The sequence below is a fragment of the Octodon degus genome, unplaced genomic scaffold, assembly GCF_000260255.1.
Source record: "Octodon degus isolate 3935 unplaced genomic scaffold, OctDeg1.0 scaffold00199, whole genome shotgun sequence".
Taxonomy (NCBI): domain Eukaryota; kingdom Metazoa; phylum Chordata; class Mammalia; order Rodentia; family Octodontidae; genus Octodon; species Octodon degus.
Window position 1 is genome coordinate 3,088,949 of NW_004524775.1, and position 15,717 is coordinate 3,104,665.

General features: G+C 53.9%; 1 protein-coding gene across 1 annotated transcript in view; it reads right to left on the minus strand.

Moving 5' to 3' along the window:
- Nucleotides 1–15,717, minus strand: part of Cyfip1 (cytoplasmic FMR1 interacting protein 1) — a 74,069-nt gene that overhangs the window by 27,483 nt on the left and 30,869 nt on the right. The window contains exons 12-20 of the mRNA XM_004644450.2: nucleotides 14,397–14,519; nucleotides 13,682–13,807; nucleotides 8,314–8,480; nucleotides 6,516–6,663; nucleotides 5,596–5,743; nucleotides 3,232–3,388; nucleotides 1,651–1,747; nucleotides 209–285; nucleotides 1–102 (exon numbers count right to left, since the gene is read on the minus strand). Of these exons, the coding sequence (XP_004644507.1) occupies nucleotides 1–102; nucleotides 209–285; nucleotides 1,651–1,747; nucleotides 3,232–3,388; nucleotides 5,596–5,743; nucleotides 6,516–6,663; nucleotides 8,314–8,480; nucleotides 13,682–13,807; nucleotides 14,397–14,519 (1,145 nt within the window). The remainder of the gene's footprint in view (nucleotides 103–208; nucleotides 286–1,650; nucleotides 1,748–3,231; nucleotides 3,389–5,595; nucleotides 5,744–6,515; nucleotides 6,664–8,313; nucleotides 8,481–13,681; nucleotides 13,808–14,396; nucleotides 14,520–15,717) is intronic.

The window sequence follows — 15,717 nt, forward strand, 5'->3', positions numbered from 1 at the left end:
TGCCTCTGCTTCAGCAGCGTCTCATAGCGGTTGGATGGTGGCAGGTGGATGGTGGCTCCCTGATTCTTACATTCCGACCGTAACCGTTTATCAAGAAGCAAACTAGTATAGAAAAGGACAGGGTATTTTTCACACACTGAATTTTCATGGAAATTTCAGACCAAAATTACACAAGATTTAGTATCGGAGTCACAAACCAAACACGTACCTTCCTGCCATGACCTTGTAGTAGGCAAATATCTGGTCCGCCAGCTTGTAGACAAATTGGTCAAAACACAGATTCACCTAAGGGGAAGGAAGCACGCAGAAGACTTCAAGTCCCTGAAGCAATGCCAAACGACACAAGGACAAGACCTTTTCAGGTAATGAATTTCTACTGAATTAGGAAAGAGAAGGCTAGCTAGGGAGATAGCTCGGCGGTCTAAGTGCCTGCCTGCCTGGCAAGCACAAGGACCTGGGTTTGATCCCTGGCACCACAAGCTGTGCCAGCCCAGGAACCATTTCCTGGAGTGGTGGCACACACCTGTAATCCCAGCGCTGGGGAGCCCACAACAGAAGGATCACTACCAGTCTGAGCTGCATAGCGAAACCCTGCACCAATTAAATAAATAAATAAATAAATAAACAAACAAACAAACAATTTAGAAAAGAGAAAGTACAATAAATTTTTTGGCCAATATTAGCACATTAAATAAATTGAGGCATGACCAAATGTCACCACTGTCCTTTTCCTGTAGGAGATTATGCTAGAACTCTCTGTTGAGACCAGGACATCCTGCCTCATACATGCAGAGCTACAAAGGAGTCTCTCTTCACCCCCATGCTTTATTTTTTATTTATTTATTTTTTGGCAGGAACCAGGGATTGAACTGAGGCCCTTGTGCTTGCCAGGGAAGTACTCATTCCACTGAGCCATCTCCCCGGCCCCACACCCACCCACACGCTTTAAACTGGCACTGTCACTGGGGTCCCTGCTGGGGTGGCACCTGCCGGGGCAGTGTTTTTCAGAAGACACTGTCTGAGGGCACTGCCAGGTTTCCCCTGAAACTGGGCTGGTGGCACTATGCACAAAGTCATCCCAGAGATACCCAAAATTCATACTTTGCTTCAGAGAAGGCTAGCCAACACCTGCCACTGAAACCACGCTGGGGACCCACGGGCCACAGACCTGCAGCCTGGCTAGTGGAGCTGACCGTGCACAGGATTTAGCCCTGGCCCGCCCTGCACCAGCGGCAGCCACAGCAACTTGGATAAGCAGGCAGGGGAGGTCCAGATGTGTGAAGCAATTTGTGCAGGCCAAGGGGTCGTGAGGCGTAAGCTAGAGTGAGACTGGTCTCTGAGCCGAGTGCATCCCTACCTGGTGACGCCCTGCGGGACTCTGTCCTGCAGAAGTGTCAGGTGCAGACAGAAATGTCTGTGACGGGAGCTCAGCCAAGTACTATTTGCAGTAACCACAGTGCTTGGCTTGGAGCAAGGCTCGCGCTCCCAGGCCAGCGACGGCAGGCACAGAAGCTGCTGTGCTCTGGTGACAGGTGCACACTGCAATCACGTGGGGGGCGGCTGGAAGCAGCCACCTGGAGAGGCCCGTTTCACGGTTTAAAAGGGGTTTAACTTTCTTAATACGCACAGACACGGAAGCGTAAGCCTCACCTCTGCCTCGATCTCGTCATAGAGAAACTGCTTATTGAAGCGCGTGAGCGCGTAGTGGGCGCTGTCGTTGTACAGGTCCAGGGAGTAGAGCACATACCTGCGGAGGGCGGCGGGTGGTCACTCCCGGCCCCACAGCCCAGGGAGATGGGCCTCAGGCGAGGAAAGACCACATCGCACCTCAGGGCCCACTGGGCCTTCTGGAGCCAATCCCCACCAGCCACAGGCCACCCTCTACAAGTATGCAGCATATTCTGAACAACAAAAATCAACTTGGAGCATCTGTCATACCCTAGAATGGCCTCATTAACAATAATGGAATGGATTATTTTGATAGCTGGAGGAGTGGGGTGGCACATACACCATACCCTGGACTGAACCTACACTGCAAAGAACCCCCAGGAAAACCAACCAATCCAGCTAAGGACAGCAGAGACCCCACAGCGGCCAGACGAGGCGCGCCACGGCCTCACAAGGAAACGAGGGGAGTGGCGGGGAGCATGGCCTTCACCTGGTTCAATCTCTGCACAACACCCCTGTGCTGTCATGGCCATAAATGTGTACAACTGCCATGCGCCAATTTTAAAAGGTGCATTTGAAAAAATAAGTTATTTTCTTATTTCAATAATGAACCGTCGGGGGCTGGTGAGATGGCTCAGTGGTCTAAAGCACCTACTTAGAACAAGCTTAGCAAAGTACAGGGACCGGGGTTCAATCCCCCAGCACCACATGCCAGCCAGCCCCGCCCCCTAGTGGGCTGAGCTGGCCACACACACACACACACACACACACACACACACACAAAAAAAATTAAAAAAAAAAAAAAAATGAACCGTTGGACTTAAGAAGACTGGATGACAGTCTTTACTGTACTGGGCCCACGGCCAGATGCCCCTGTGCCTGGGCTGGCAGTGGCCAGCAGCCAGAGCCCATGAGGGCAGGTGGGACCACATGGGACAGCCATCTGTGGGGGGGGGACCCAAGTGCCTCACGCTGCCACAGCACAGCACCAAGTGGAAGGCAAGGAGCCTGCCCAATGCTCCAGGCTGCAGGGCCCCTCTGAGGACTAACTTAGAAAGAACTGGCCCACAAAAAAAGTCCCCGGCTGTTTTTTAAAAACAACCCATTTTTTAAATGGCTCTCTGTCGATGTGAGCCCTATTTGAAGACTGATTGTACAGCCCTGACTCAGAATCCTGACCCCAACACCAAGCTGACCCATAGCTATCACCTCCTCAGCTTTGCTGGGTCCCACGCTGTGCCCCAAGTAAGCAGGCTGCCTGGGGCATCTGGGCCTGTAACTCCAGTGTGCTCAAGGCCCAGGCTTGGCTTGGGTCTGCTCTTCAGCCCAGGCGGACCCACACAGCCTCACCCAGCAACCACTCGAGGGAAGAACTCGCCCAGTTTCACGGCCCAATTGCCTGGCTTCAGTCTGAGCCCCTAAACAGGTGCTTGTGTCACTCTCTGAAGCTTGCTTGGGGAATGCGATTTCAGGTGCAGTACAGCCCGCGGCCCTGGCTCCTGCACCCCAGCACCCCCAGGGTCAGCCCCACAGCCTGGCCAGAGGCAGCTTCGAGACACGCACTCCATCATCGAGGCCTCCTTGGTCTCCAGGATGTGGTCGGTCAGGATCCAGGGCATGGACATCTCGATGGGGAACTGGATCCTCCTGCCCATGGTCAGCTCCAGGAAGAACTCTCGGAACCACAGCTGCGAAAGGTCGCAGCACTGCTGCAGGGTCTCTTGAGGATTCAAAGGGCATCACGTTAATGACTACACGTGGACCAAGACTTAGCAGACAATGCGAGTGAGCGGGCTGCGGGCGGGGAGCGGCAACTCCACCCTCAGCCCAAGACACGGCAGACATGAGTGGTGGGGCCACAGGGCCTCTGCGACAGGGCAGCATGGCACAGTGTGGCCCTGCACACGCGAGCACCCAGCACCCTCCTGCCTGCCAAGGGCCTTGTCAGCCCCCCACGGGCAGACCAGGGAAAAACAGGCCTACAGGTTGAGCATTCCTAATGTGAAAATCAGAATCTAGAGCACGCCAAGTGTGAAGCCCTTACAGAGCAGCGTGATGCAGGACTCAACGCCACACGCCCACCGGGGTGTGGCCCAGCTGCTCGCTGACATGCCTGCGCTCGGGGGATGCACTGGCAGGTGACGGCTTACACAGCCTCAGTAACTCTGACATCAACAGGTGATTCACTCTTGGGGGACCCCCGTCAGAAACACTGGTCCTTGCCAGGTGTGGTGGTGCACGCCTTACTCCCAGCGCTCAGAAGGCTGAGGCAGGAGAATCACTGCAAGTTCAAGTCCTGCCTGCACTATATGGTGAGCTCAAAACCAGCCTCAACTGCACAGTGAGACCTCGTCTCAAAAAAAAAAAAAACCCAGAAAAGAAACATCTGTCACCAACTGGAATGCGGTCACTGTGTGTGACGGCAAAGTCACCGCAGACCACGTTCGTAGTGTGTGTGGAACCTCAGAGAGGCCGCGCTGAAACATCCAAAACCAGCCTGCGGCGGGGACGGCCAGTGGGTCAGGTCTGTGGCTGGGAAAAGCACGGCACAGCGCACTTCACACTGCAGACTACAGCTCACCAGAGCTGCAGAAAGCCTCCATGGCCATCCTTCGACACTTGGGTCCCACCCTGAGGTCCTTCACTGTGGCTCTAGCACCACGCTGGGGTGCAGGGCCAGCGCTCTGCATGGAGCCATGCCCCAGCAAGAGCTATCCTCATGGACCGCCAAGTACTCCAAAACCCAAAGAAAAATCCATGATGCAAAACACTCTTCCCTGGAGCATTTCAGATAAGGGATACTCAACCTGCTTTTACTTAGGATAAAAGCCAGTGTTCAGGACTCGGCATGACCGCACACCAAGGGAGGTCTAGCTAATGAAAAACTAGACAGACTTTAAAAACAAGCATCTGCCCTTTCACAGGGCTGAGCTCAAAAGCGTTTTCTCCCAATACATTCAGGACCCCACTGAGTCAGAGAAGCCTCCTGCTTGAGCAGAAGGGTGGAGGGGAGGCCAAAGGCAGCGCCCCACAGGCAGGGCACACTGCTGTGCCAGACGGCTGGGCGGCACCAAGCAGGGCTGGCTGGCTCAGGACACGAGCCACCTTTCCACGTCACTGCACCCAAGGCCGTTTCTACTGTTTGCCAGTGTCTGGCTCTGCACCCAGGTGAGGGCCCATGCTTGCTGTGCTCCGAGCCCCACCAACCCGCAGGGGTTGGAAGACTGTGCTCACGGCTGGGCCGCAGCCCCGGCTACGGCAGAGACCAAGGGCAGTGAGGGCGGGAAGGGAGCCCGGAGACACCCAGCCACCACAGGTTAGGGCGGTCACTGCCTGGGTGGGCGGCAGGCAGGCAGGCAGAAGCATTCTAGCATGTTAGCAGTGTTAGAGCATGCCAGGCCCGACTCTGGTCAGCACTGTCTCTTACCACTGAAATTTATCAAGTGAGTGTAGAAGAACGACTCGCGGTGGAATTTTTCTATGTCCAATATGGTGGGCCCCTCAAGGCTACTTCTCAAGGTTTTCTTGGAGCCACTTTTATCTGCAATGAGGGACTCTAGCATGGTTCTCACCATGTAAAGCTGTGTCATCCAGGGAAACGTTGGCGGGGAGAAGATACACATGGAACATTAGTTACGCAAGCTCAGAAACACGAGAGGAGGGCTGCTCCACGGCTCCCTGCGGGGCGGGCTGGGCCTCGGCGCCCTGCGCCACCCTTGGCGGGCACTAGGGGGCGGCCCTGGCACTCCTCTAAGCGGCCGGCACTAGGGAGCGGCCCTGGCACTCCTCTAAGCGGCCGGCACTAGGGGGCGGCCCTGGCACTCCTCTAAGCGGCCGGGCTGCGGCTGTTTGGGGAAGATCAACCTGCAGAGGAGCAGTTCACCTCTGTGCCACGAACATCAACAAGAAAAACGAACAGTGTCTTACCACCAAAGGTTAAAAGAGGCGGATAGGTGTACGACTGCCTCAGAAACGCGTTTACCACATGCAAGAGCCTTTCCATGCCCAGAGACTTGAGCTGCCTCAGCAGCTCGGCAGAGCTCAAGGACTCGGCCATGGTGCGCACCAGGTAGAGCTAGACACAGACAGGCGGGAGGAGAGGCGGGAGAGAGCCGTTAGTCACAGGGGCACACGCCTGGGTGGGGACACGAGGACGGAGGCACGGACTCGGGACAGTGTCCGACGGACGGACGGACGGACAGAAGGACAGGGCGGGTGCTCCTCACACAGCCCTGGAGGCCGCTCCCCAGGGACGGGCCAAGTGCCTTCTCCTGGCCCCAGGCTCCCCAGAGACCCAGCCGCATGCTTCGCTGGTGACTCGTGAGAAGACGGAAAGGAGAGGCCATGAGGCCTTTCTGCAGAGGTGAATGAGGAGTCCCAAGGCCCACAGAGAAGCAGAGCGGACGGCACCCCAGGTAGGAGCGTCAAGGAGAACTCGAGAGGCTGCACACCCGGAGGAGCGCAGGAGGAGCAGCCTCCCCACGGCACAGGAAAGCCCCGCCAGCGCCCCAAGCTTCGGCGGCAGGAGTGTCCGTGTGGGAGCTAAACGTCAAATTACAGTCACACGTGTAGACACTCATCAGAGACGCGTGCACATGGACAGTTAAGACAGCCACCGCTTGGGGGACTGAAGAGGAAGTGAGGTCACCATGTGGGGACGGAGAAGGAAGTGAGGCCACTCACTCCTGCAGGGGAGAGGACAGACCAGAGACTGGGGCGCTCTCGGTGACACTTGAGTCGCTCAGGCAGGGTGCACTGCACCCAGGCCAGTAATCCCAGCCCCAACCTCGCTGGCCTACTGTCCCACCCACGTGGACCTGGCCGTGGAGAAGGGCAGGGCTGGGAACCTGTGTGCTCGAGGGTCCCACGGCGCGGCGCGGCACTTTAATGTCGAAGCCGCTCTTGGGATCTTTCTCCCCTCGCAGGGCAGGGTCGTTGAAGGGCTCGTGGCCGGTCTCCCAGTCGCACACCGTCTTCCTGATGGCCTGAAGGACACTGAACAGCCCATTGAGTTGTCACCTGGGCCTCCGCTATCACAGGGCCTCCTTACCTAAGAATGGCTCCCAGAAGGCTGTGTGCACCTCGCCAGCTCCTCTGTGTGTGGCAGAGGGACAGTAACTGTCACATTCAACATGAAACTTCAGGGGATGGGGCTGTAGCTCAGCGGCACAGGGCCGGCCTGCCAAGCACAAGGTCCTGAGTTTAACTCCCTGGTACCAAGAGAACCCACGAGATTTTAAGAGAGATTGGGAGATTCCATCCTGCACTTTCAGATACAATTTTCTTTTCTTTCTTTTTTTGAATTTTATTTATTAATGTGGGGGGGGCAGCTCAGCCCGCCAGGGGGCGGGCTGGCTGGCATGTGGTGCTGGGGGACTGAACCGTGGTCCCTGTGCTTTTTTTGCTAAGCTTGTTCTAAGTAGGTGCTTTAGACCACTGAGCCATCTCACCAGCCCCTCAGATACAATTTTCATACACAAAAGTCATTTCAAATGTTGTATGATGACCTTTTCACTGTGTATGTGAAACATAAACAAATTATATGTATGGACCTATTTCTGAGATAACTATATGCAAATAATTGAAAATCTCAGAAATCCAAAACACCAAGCACTCTGGTCCCAAGCTTTTCAGATAAGGGACGCTCGCTTGGGTTGCTCTGACACTGGAGGGCTCAGCTGAGGTGCACTCCTGGTGTCCTGCTTCGGCTCAGCAGCTGAGACTTGGACAGTGCAGACAGAGACGCTGCCCTGAGCAGTGTGGTCGGCCTGGGGACGGTCTTCGATTGGGGTCCGATCGAGACAGCCAAGTATAGAGGAAACTGGGCCTCAACAGAGAGCAGGCCCCAGGCATCGAGTGTGTGGAATGTGTGGCCTAGGAGTTAGTTCCTTGAGATTTATCCAGAGCTTTCCCACAGGGTGACCAGGACCAGCAGGGTACCTCTGGTCCTCAGGTGCCTGGTCCTGTGGTGTCACCCCAGCGCTCAGAGCTTTGGCTCTGGTAGCACTTCTGATGTTGGGAGCTGTGGATTAGCGCGCTGAACCTACATAAAACTTTGTTACTGCTGGCAACTTTACCCTGCTGGGTGCTGACTGTAAGTGAAGCCTATGTGGCCACCAACCTGGCCTTCTACACCCATGTCCCTAGAGATGACCTCCTCCAAAAGGCTTACATCAAGAGAGGCCCAAGTCAGAGGGACCCCTCTCTGCACAGCCCACATTGGGGTTGGCTCTTTGTTTTTCGCACACTGGCCCGGATGCTTCAATCCGCTGGCCTCAGCCACGTGAGTAGCTAGGATTATAAACCCGCATCCCCACATCTGGCTCTGTGTCATGTCTTAAAGGTTTTATTACAGGCCAGAAGAATAAGGGCTAACATCCTATATTTGTGAGGGGTGGAGCGCAGGGCCCCGGGGCCTTGGAGGTCAGGTGTTCAGAGCGCAGCGGTCGGCTGTCCCCCTCAGCGCCAGCTACTAGGCCACCGACTGGACTCAACACCAAGTGTGACTGCAATCCACCAAAGGTGAGCTTGGGTTGTCAGTGGCCCACTGAACCAGTGTGTACAGCACAACTGTCCCACGGTGTGCACCATGACCTCAGGCCTCTGGCAGAGGCAGCAGGCGGTACGGGTGGGCGGGAGGCTGACCTCTGGATGACGTTCTTCTTCTTCCTGATAGCTTGGCGCAGCGGCTCCCGGAGGGTCACCTGGGAGAAGTCCTGCAGGGCGGCGTAGACGGTGTGCCGGATGGCGTGGTTGAACACACTCTCCATCCTCCCCATCAGCACCTGCAGGCCTTTGATCATGGCGATCACCTGCAGGGACGGGGTGTTCAGCGGTGCAGGCGACAGGGCTGTCCCTGGCCCTCCCACAGCCTCCCTCCTTCCCGCGACACGCTGGCCCCTGGTACCATTCTTCTCAGAGCAAGGGCTCAGCACTGCTCCAGGCGCACCTTGCACCCATACACTGGGATGCACACATCCCCTTATCCACTGGCACACGCCCCAGAAGGACTCCAGAAGCAGAAAAAAGAAACAAACTTTTCTTTTCTTCTAGCACTCTGGGAGGCTGGGGCAGGAAGATCAAAGAGTGATCCAGCCTGGGCAACCTACTTACTTACTGAGCCCCTGTCTCAAAATGAAAAGGGCTGGGGATGTAGCTCAATGTGGAGGACCTGGGTTCAACCCCCAGTACCACCAAAACACCAACAAAGATTCAAGAAAGCAACTATGATAATAGCTGGAAAACAAAAAAGGAGACACAGGACGGCACACTGAACCAACACCGAGGCAAGGGCCTGGGAGAGGGCGGAGGGCCGAGCCAACCCGCGCCAGCGCTGCTGGGGCTGTGCGTTCCCCAGCTGCTCTGGGTTCTTCCTCCGTGCTGCCTACTGGCGGCATGCAGAATGGAGCCCTTAGGTTTGCAGAACGACTCCTTCTCCTGTGCAGTGCAGCTGCGAAGACGACCCTCCCTGTGCAGGGTGGCTTTCCTTTTGAGGATTTTTTTTTTTTGCTCCTCGAATGCCTTCAGGGCACTTTTGGCTGGCTGCAGGGTTGTGGGGATCGAACTACAACCACCTGAGGCTGACAGCTTTGTGGAAGCAGCCCCTTAAAGAACTGAGCTGGGCCAGGCCCCCTAACGGAATAAGGATGATTTTTTTTTTGAAATTATTTTTAATTTTATTTATTGTTATTTTTGGCAGTACCAAGGATTGAACTTAGGACTTTGCATTTGGCAGGCAGCCGCTTACGCCGCTGAGCTATATCCCTAGGCCCATGGCTTTCCTTTTTGAGAGAGTTTTGGGCTGCTATCGGGCCTTGAAAGATGATAAATCTTTCCACATGGGCAGCCACGTCCATAGTGAGACATTCACCTCAGAAGCGCGAGGGAAAGGCTTGGCTTTCTTCTTTAGGAAACTCCTAAACAAGAGGTTGATTCATCAGAATCCTTTGTAAATACTATTTTTTGTACCAGCATAAACTCACTATCCAAAGAATTCAAGCTTTTACACTGAACTACACCCTCCTGTCTAGTTTTTTCTTTGTTAATTTTGAGAAAGGGTATTAAGTTGCTAAATTGCCCCGGTTGGGCTCGAGCTTGGAACCCCCCACTTGGTACCCAGAGAGCTGAGATCACGCACGTGTGACCACATCCAGCTACACGTGTGACCACGTCCGGCTACGTGAGGCTTTCAGTGTGTTCTTCCAAAAGAACACCAAAATATGATTTCATGCTACCTATCTCACCAAAAAAGAACAAAATGTAAAGGAATTTCTGTTTTACAAAAGCAAATGGGGAAAACCATTTGAGTGAAGATGAAAATGCTCCATGTTCAAATTTATGGAAAGCAAAGAATGACACACTGAAGGTAAATTTAGAGCCTTAGATGCATACACAAGAAAAAAGAAAACGAAGGACTGAGAAAAATCATCTAATTTTCATCATGCATTTACAAAAAGAACACCAAAATATACACCCCAAATGTAGAAGAAATATCTAAAAGAAAAAAAAAAAAGACCTAGCAGAACACACAGGCATGTATTTGAGAGTGAGTCACAAACACGGAAGCTGCTCAGCGCACAAGCAGCCCGCCAGCTAGCGGGCCGGCCTCACGCCTCGTGGATCGGGCCGGGAGTCCGCAGTGAACAGGCTCAGCACAGGCTGCAGACGCTGGGGGGCGGGGGGCCACTGCACCGCTGCAGCCCGGACCCAAGACCAGGGAGCGGAAGCGACCAGCACGGCGGCTCCAGGGCTCACCGGTGGTGTTTAGCAGGCGCCAGAACAACTCTTTGTGTCACCAGTAATACTGTGGCTCCCTTCTGCAGACCTGAGCGCTGGGCCACTTACACGGCACCTCACCTCTTGAATCAATGGCTGGCTCCACTGTGGAATCAGCCACACCCAGAGTAACCACAGAAACAGACACGCACTCCAGAGATCTGCACACCAGCAGCAAAGTCCTTCCAATACAGCTGACCCCACACTGTGACGCACGCCGAAGAACACGAAACACAAGAACACAAGCAAAAAGACAAACTCCAAGAACTCCAAGCGCCCCCACATCTGATCCATGGGGCATCGATGGAGAGGAGACCAAAAGCCACAGCTGTTGTTCAAAATGATAAAGAAGAGATGAAAAAAGAAACAGATTCACGTGTTGAGCAAGTTCAAAGGAGATTTAACGAAAGGTAACAGACTAAATAAACAAACTGGTCGCTTTATAGAAGACACTAATAAAAAGACAGCTGAACTACAACAAAACAGAACGTGAATTAGCACCTGAGTGATGAACTGGAGTTCATGAAAAGACAGCAAATAGGAATTCAGGAGATAAAATATTCTGCTGGAAGCACAGGTAACAGAGGTGACCAGCGTGAAGACAGCCTCGTGGCTGGAAGAGCAGGTCATGCCAGTGGCCCTGTAATCAGGGACAACTTAGAAATAGCGGGCCACAGAAGAGTGGCTCCAACAGCTGCCGGACAACGTAAAGCAGAGAACTCTAAGTTGACTGGGGTCAATAACAGGTCGGCAGACAGCACAAATGGCATAAGGAACCTGTGTGGAAGGAAGTACTATATCGCAGGACTGGGGAGCGAGCTCGGACACAGAAGAACCTGCCTGGCAAGCGCAAGGCCCGAGTCTGATCCCCAGTCCTGCATGCTGTGCCGGCCCCGGAACCATGCGTGGTGGCATACGCCTGTAATCCCAGCGCCAGGGAGGCTGAGACAGGAGGATTGCTGCTAGCTCACGACTAGCCTGGGGGACTACAAAAGAGAGCACAGGCCCAGCCCAAACTGGGTAGCCAGACCCTGTCTCGAAAAAAAAAGAAAAAGAAAAAGAAAGAAGGAAGCCCGCTTGAAATGGGGCTCTGGGGTGCAGCCTGGGAGGGGGCCCTCGGTACCACAGAAAAGGAAAACTGAGAAAGGAAAAGAAAGGGAAAAAACAAGGTGAAACGGTGCTGCTGCTTTGAAGACTCCCAGGCAGACTCTTAAGATGCTGCCGCATGAGTCAGCAAGTCTACTTCTAAGGGTGCAACCACAGAAATAAACAGCTGTATCTGCAGAAAAGCCTGTGTCTAAAATTTCATGGCATCACTGTTGTTCACAATAATAAAACACAGAAACAACCCAAATGCTCATCCTCTGAAGGATAAATAAATGTGGTACTGGACACTGAGCAGCGAAAGGGAGAAAACACCCGTTCTTGGGCCGGCGAGATAGTTCAACGGTCTAAAGCGCCTGCTTAGGCAGGCACAGGGCGTGGCGGTTCAGTCCCTGGCATGGCAGGTAGGCTGCACCAGCGCCCCAAGAAAGGAAATACCCATGCTGTGTGACCCTGGGACCTTCGCACACCGTGACAGCTGCTGACCACTGAGGGCCACGGGCTGTGCGGCCTGCTACTCCCTGGACAGGCCAAGTCGCAATCAGAAGGCAGAGCGGTGGCTACCCTGAGCGGCGACAAGCGAGGTGCAGGTGGGTGTTTCAGTACACAACTCCAAATATACCAAAGCACTGGATTCTGCACGCTGAACAGGTCAGGGAGATGGTATGCGGCGGGTGCGCGGGTGTGCGTGTGCACACACTTACAAAACAGGGTGAGAATGTACTACGAAAACCTTCGGGTTAAAAAATTAGAAAATGCAGACAAACTCCTTAAAAATATAAATTAGCAAAACAGATGTAAGAAGTTAAAAAGATAAATATTCTACTACCTAGTGAAAAAATGCTTAAAAAAGCATTCTAATACACCGGAGAGAAGCAGCAGCAGTGGGGGGCAGCAAACACCCCAGGACGCGAGCCACAGACCTCCCTCCACAGACTCTGCCACGCACCAGGAGGAAGCCAGCCACGAGCTGTTATGAGGCCCAAGCGTGAGGACGGACGCAAAGTGTGCAATCAAATTAACGTGCACAAGTTTGCTAATGGTCTCTAAAAAAGACCCACAGGTTTAGTTAGATCCCGATGAAAACTTTCAGCAGGGGTCTGGTGAGATGGCTCAGTGGTCTAAAGCACCTACTTACAACAAGCTTAGCAAAGCTCAGGGACCGCGGTTCAATCCTCCAGCACCACATGCCAGCCAGCCCCGCCCCCTGGTGGGCTGAGCTGGCCACACACACACACACACTAAATAAATAAAAAACTTTCAGCAGGTTTCACTGTGGAATGTCAAAGTCCGATGCTAAACTGCTGATGAAAATACACAGGACAAGAACAGGCAAGCAGCTGTTTCTTTTTAGTCTTTCCTTCCTTCTTCCTTTTCTTACTTTTTGGCTTTTTGAGACAGGGCCTCACTCTGTAGTTCAGGCTGGCCTTGAGCTCATCATGTAGCCAGTTAGCCCTGCCTCAGCCTTCCAACGCTGGGACTGCAGGGTGCGCCACGAGGACCAGCTGAGGGACTCCAAGTCAGCAGAAACACGCGCTTTGCCACACGTGACCCTAAAGCCATCGCACGCACGGGGAGGAGGGCAGCGAGCCGTCGAAGTCAGCTTCCAGTGAGCTTCAGATGTCAGCAGGAAAGGCACGACAGAAAAATACCCTGAAGATGATACAGGATAATACCTACACGACCTTAGGGGCTGCAGGACCTTAGGGACTGCACAGGCGTCCAAACATAACAAAAGCAACCGGCTGACACGGAATCGAGGGCTTCTGTCCCTCAAAGGCCCAGGAGGAGGGACGGTCAGTGCGGACGCACACGCCGAAGGCAGCGCTCGTGAGGGTGAGCAGCACAGCCTGGTGTGTGTCTCCCCGTCAGGATGGAACACGCACACACACCGTGTCCCCAGACCCAAGAAAGACAGCTCTGGGACCTGCGCGGGATGTCGGCGCGGACCAGGAACACTTCCTCCTGTGCCTGTCTTCTGCCTAGACTGCTGTGCCGGACTCAGGCGGCTGCGCACGTGCAGACAGTGGCACAAAAGAGGAAGTTTGTTCATGGTTTTTCCTTTGCTTTTGCAAAGAAAATCAGGAGCGAGGCCAGAGTCACAGGAGCCAGGGGAAGCAGACGAAGCCCTCACCTCGACCAGAGCGAACTTCTCCTCGCTGGTGTAGTTGTAGCGGGTGGCACGCTCGTACTCCTCGGCGTTGTCAGGGCAGTCCTTGTTGGAGTACTTGTCAGTCGGGTGCACCAGCTTCCAGGAGTACTGGTGAGGACACAGAGAGAGGAAGCCCTGAGGACCAGACCCAGGTCTGGTCTGATGTGCAAACCACGGCCCAGGCCGCAAACAGGTGGCCTTCACAAAGCCCCACACGCCCAGTGCCCACTGCCCGGGCAGACACCGGCCATCTAATCTCAGGTTGAGGCACAACACCGGGCTATGAGGTACTGAATATCTAAGACCCCACACAGCCCACCACCATTTAAAAAAGAATTTGCCTCTCAAATGCTCATATGATTTTCCCATTAGCTAATTTTTTCTCTGCCCAAAATAAACCCCAAGGGAATAACTATTCAAATCTGTAGACAGACCAGGAACAATTTCACTAACGTTAAAAGAGACTGACAGCTGGAGCTGCTGCTTTGACAAGAATTAAAAAATAAATAAAATTGAGAGCTAAAGACTATCACAATGGCACAAATTTAGTTCTATCACTGTTTAAAAGATGAGGCCTTAAAACAAGAAAGCATGTCGTTCTGCCACGGCCTCGATGCGCACGCCTCCAGGCGTGGCTGGGCGTGTGGCTGGGTGCGTGGCACCTGCGTTCCCGGCACACCTGGGCGGCAGCACCTACCACCTCCATCACATGCGCGCTCCACTGTGACAGCAGCTGCAGGCCCTGCAGTGCCAGGTCAAAGAGCTTCCGGTACTCTGCGTCCGTCTTCTGGGTGTCCTGGCGCCCCGACCCCGTCACCACCTAGGCACACGGCGTGGCATCAGGCGTGAGGTGGAAACCCACAGACACAGTCACCCTCCCATCCAGCAAAGCTCTAGGACTCTACCGCGCCACACACAGAAGGAATCCAGAATGCAAAGAAGAGCTGGATGGGTATTTCTGGAAACAGAGGTGCAATAGGCCACTGAGTACATGAAACTGTCATGGGTCAGTGAAAGAGATCCAAACACAACTAGGTACCATTTCTGGTCCACTAGAATAGGTAGGATCAAACGAAAAAAGGACTAGACCTCAGTAAGCGCTGACGGCGTGGAGAAAGCGGAGCCTCTCGCCCCGCTGGGAGGCAGTCACTCTGAGAACAGCCTGGCAGTCCCTCCGGGTGAGGCAGAGCTAAGCCCTGACCTCGCAGCGCTGCTTCCAAGCAGCTACCAGGAGGACTGCAAGCTGCCTCCCCCAGAGCTCACACGCCCACAGCCGCAGCAGCAGCCGCCGCCAACCGAGCACTAGCTGCTTATCAGAGGACAAGCAGGCTGCCGGACACCCACGCAACAGATTATCGTTCACCCAGAAAAAGACATGAAGAAACCAATGCAAACTTCAACACAGAAACACTGTTCAGTGATACTGAAGTGAAAGAAGCCGTCAAAAAGGCCCATGGTACAGCTATAGTCCTGCTCCCGTCAGACAGGGGGATCAGGCAGAACCGCGAACAGACAGCAGAGGCCAGCAGGCCAGCAGGCCAGGAGGGCGGGAGTGGCGACAAGGGGGCATAGGTTTCTCCTGGGGCTGAGGAGAGTGTGCGGCAGTGGATGGGGGTGACGTGGTTCAGCCCAGGAACACAGCAAAACCTTTTAGTTGTACAACGTCCACAGGTGCATTATACCATATGCAAATCGTATCCCCAAAAGCTGTTAAAAAATACACTGAGCAAATGGATCAAAGGTATATTTTTTTCCTCCTTATGGGAGCTTGTTAGCCAGGCAAGGTGATGCACGCCTGTGATGGCAGCATGTGGGGTCAGAGGCAGGGATCGCTGGGAGTCTGAAAAGCCAGCCTGCGCTACGAAGTGAGTTCAAAGCCAGGCTGAACTGCACAGCGGGATCTGTCTCAAAAAGAAGCACCCTCCAAAAAAAAAAAAAAAATTGTCTTAAAAAACTACGCTACATACACATACCAATTCCCCACGAGGGATGTAACAATTATATACTGCAAACATGTA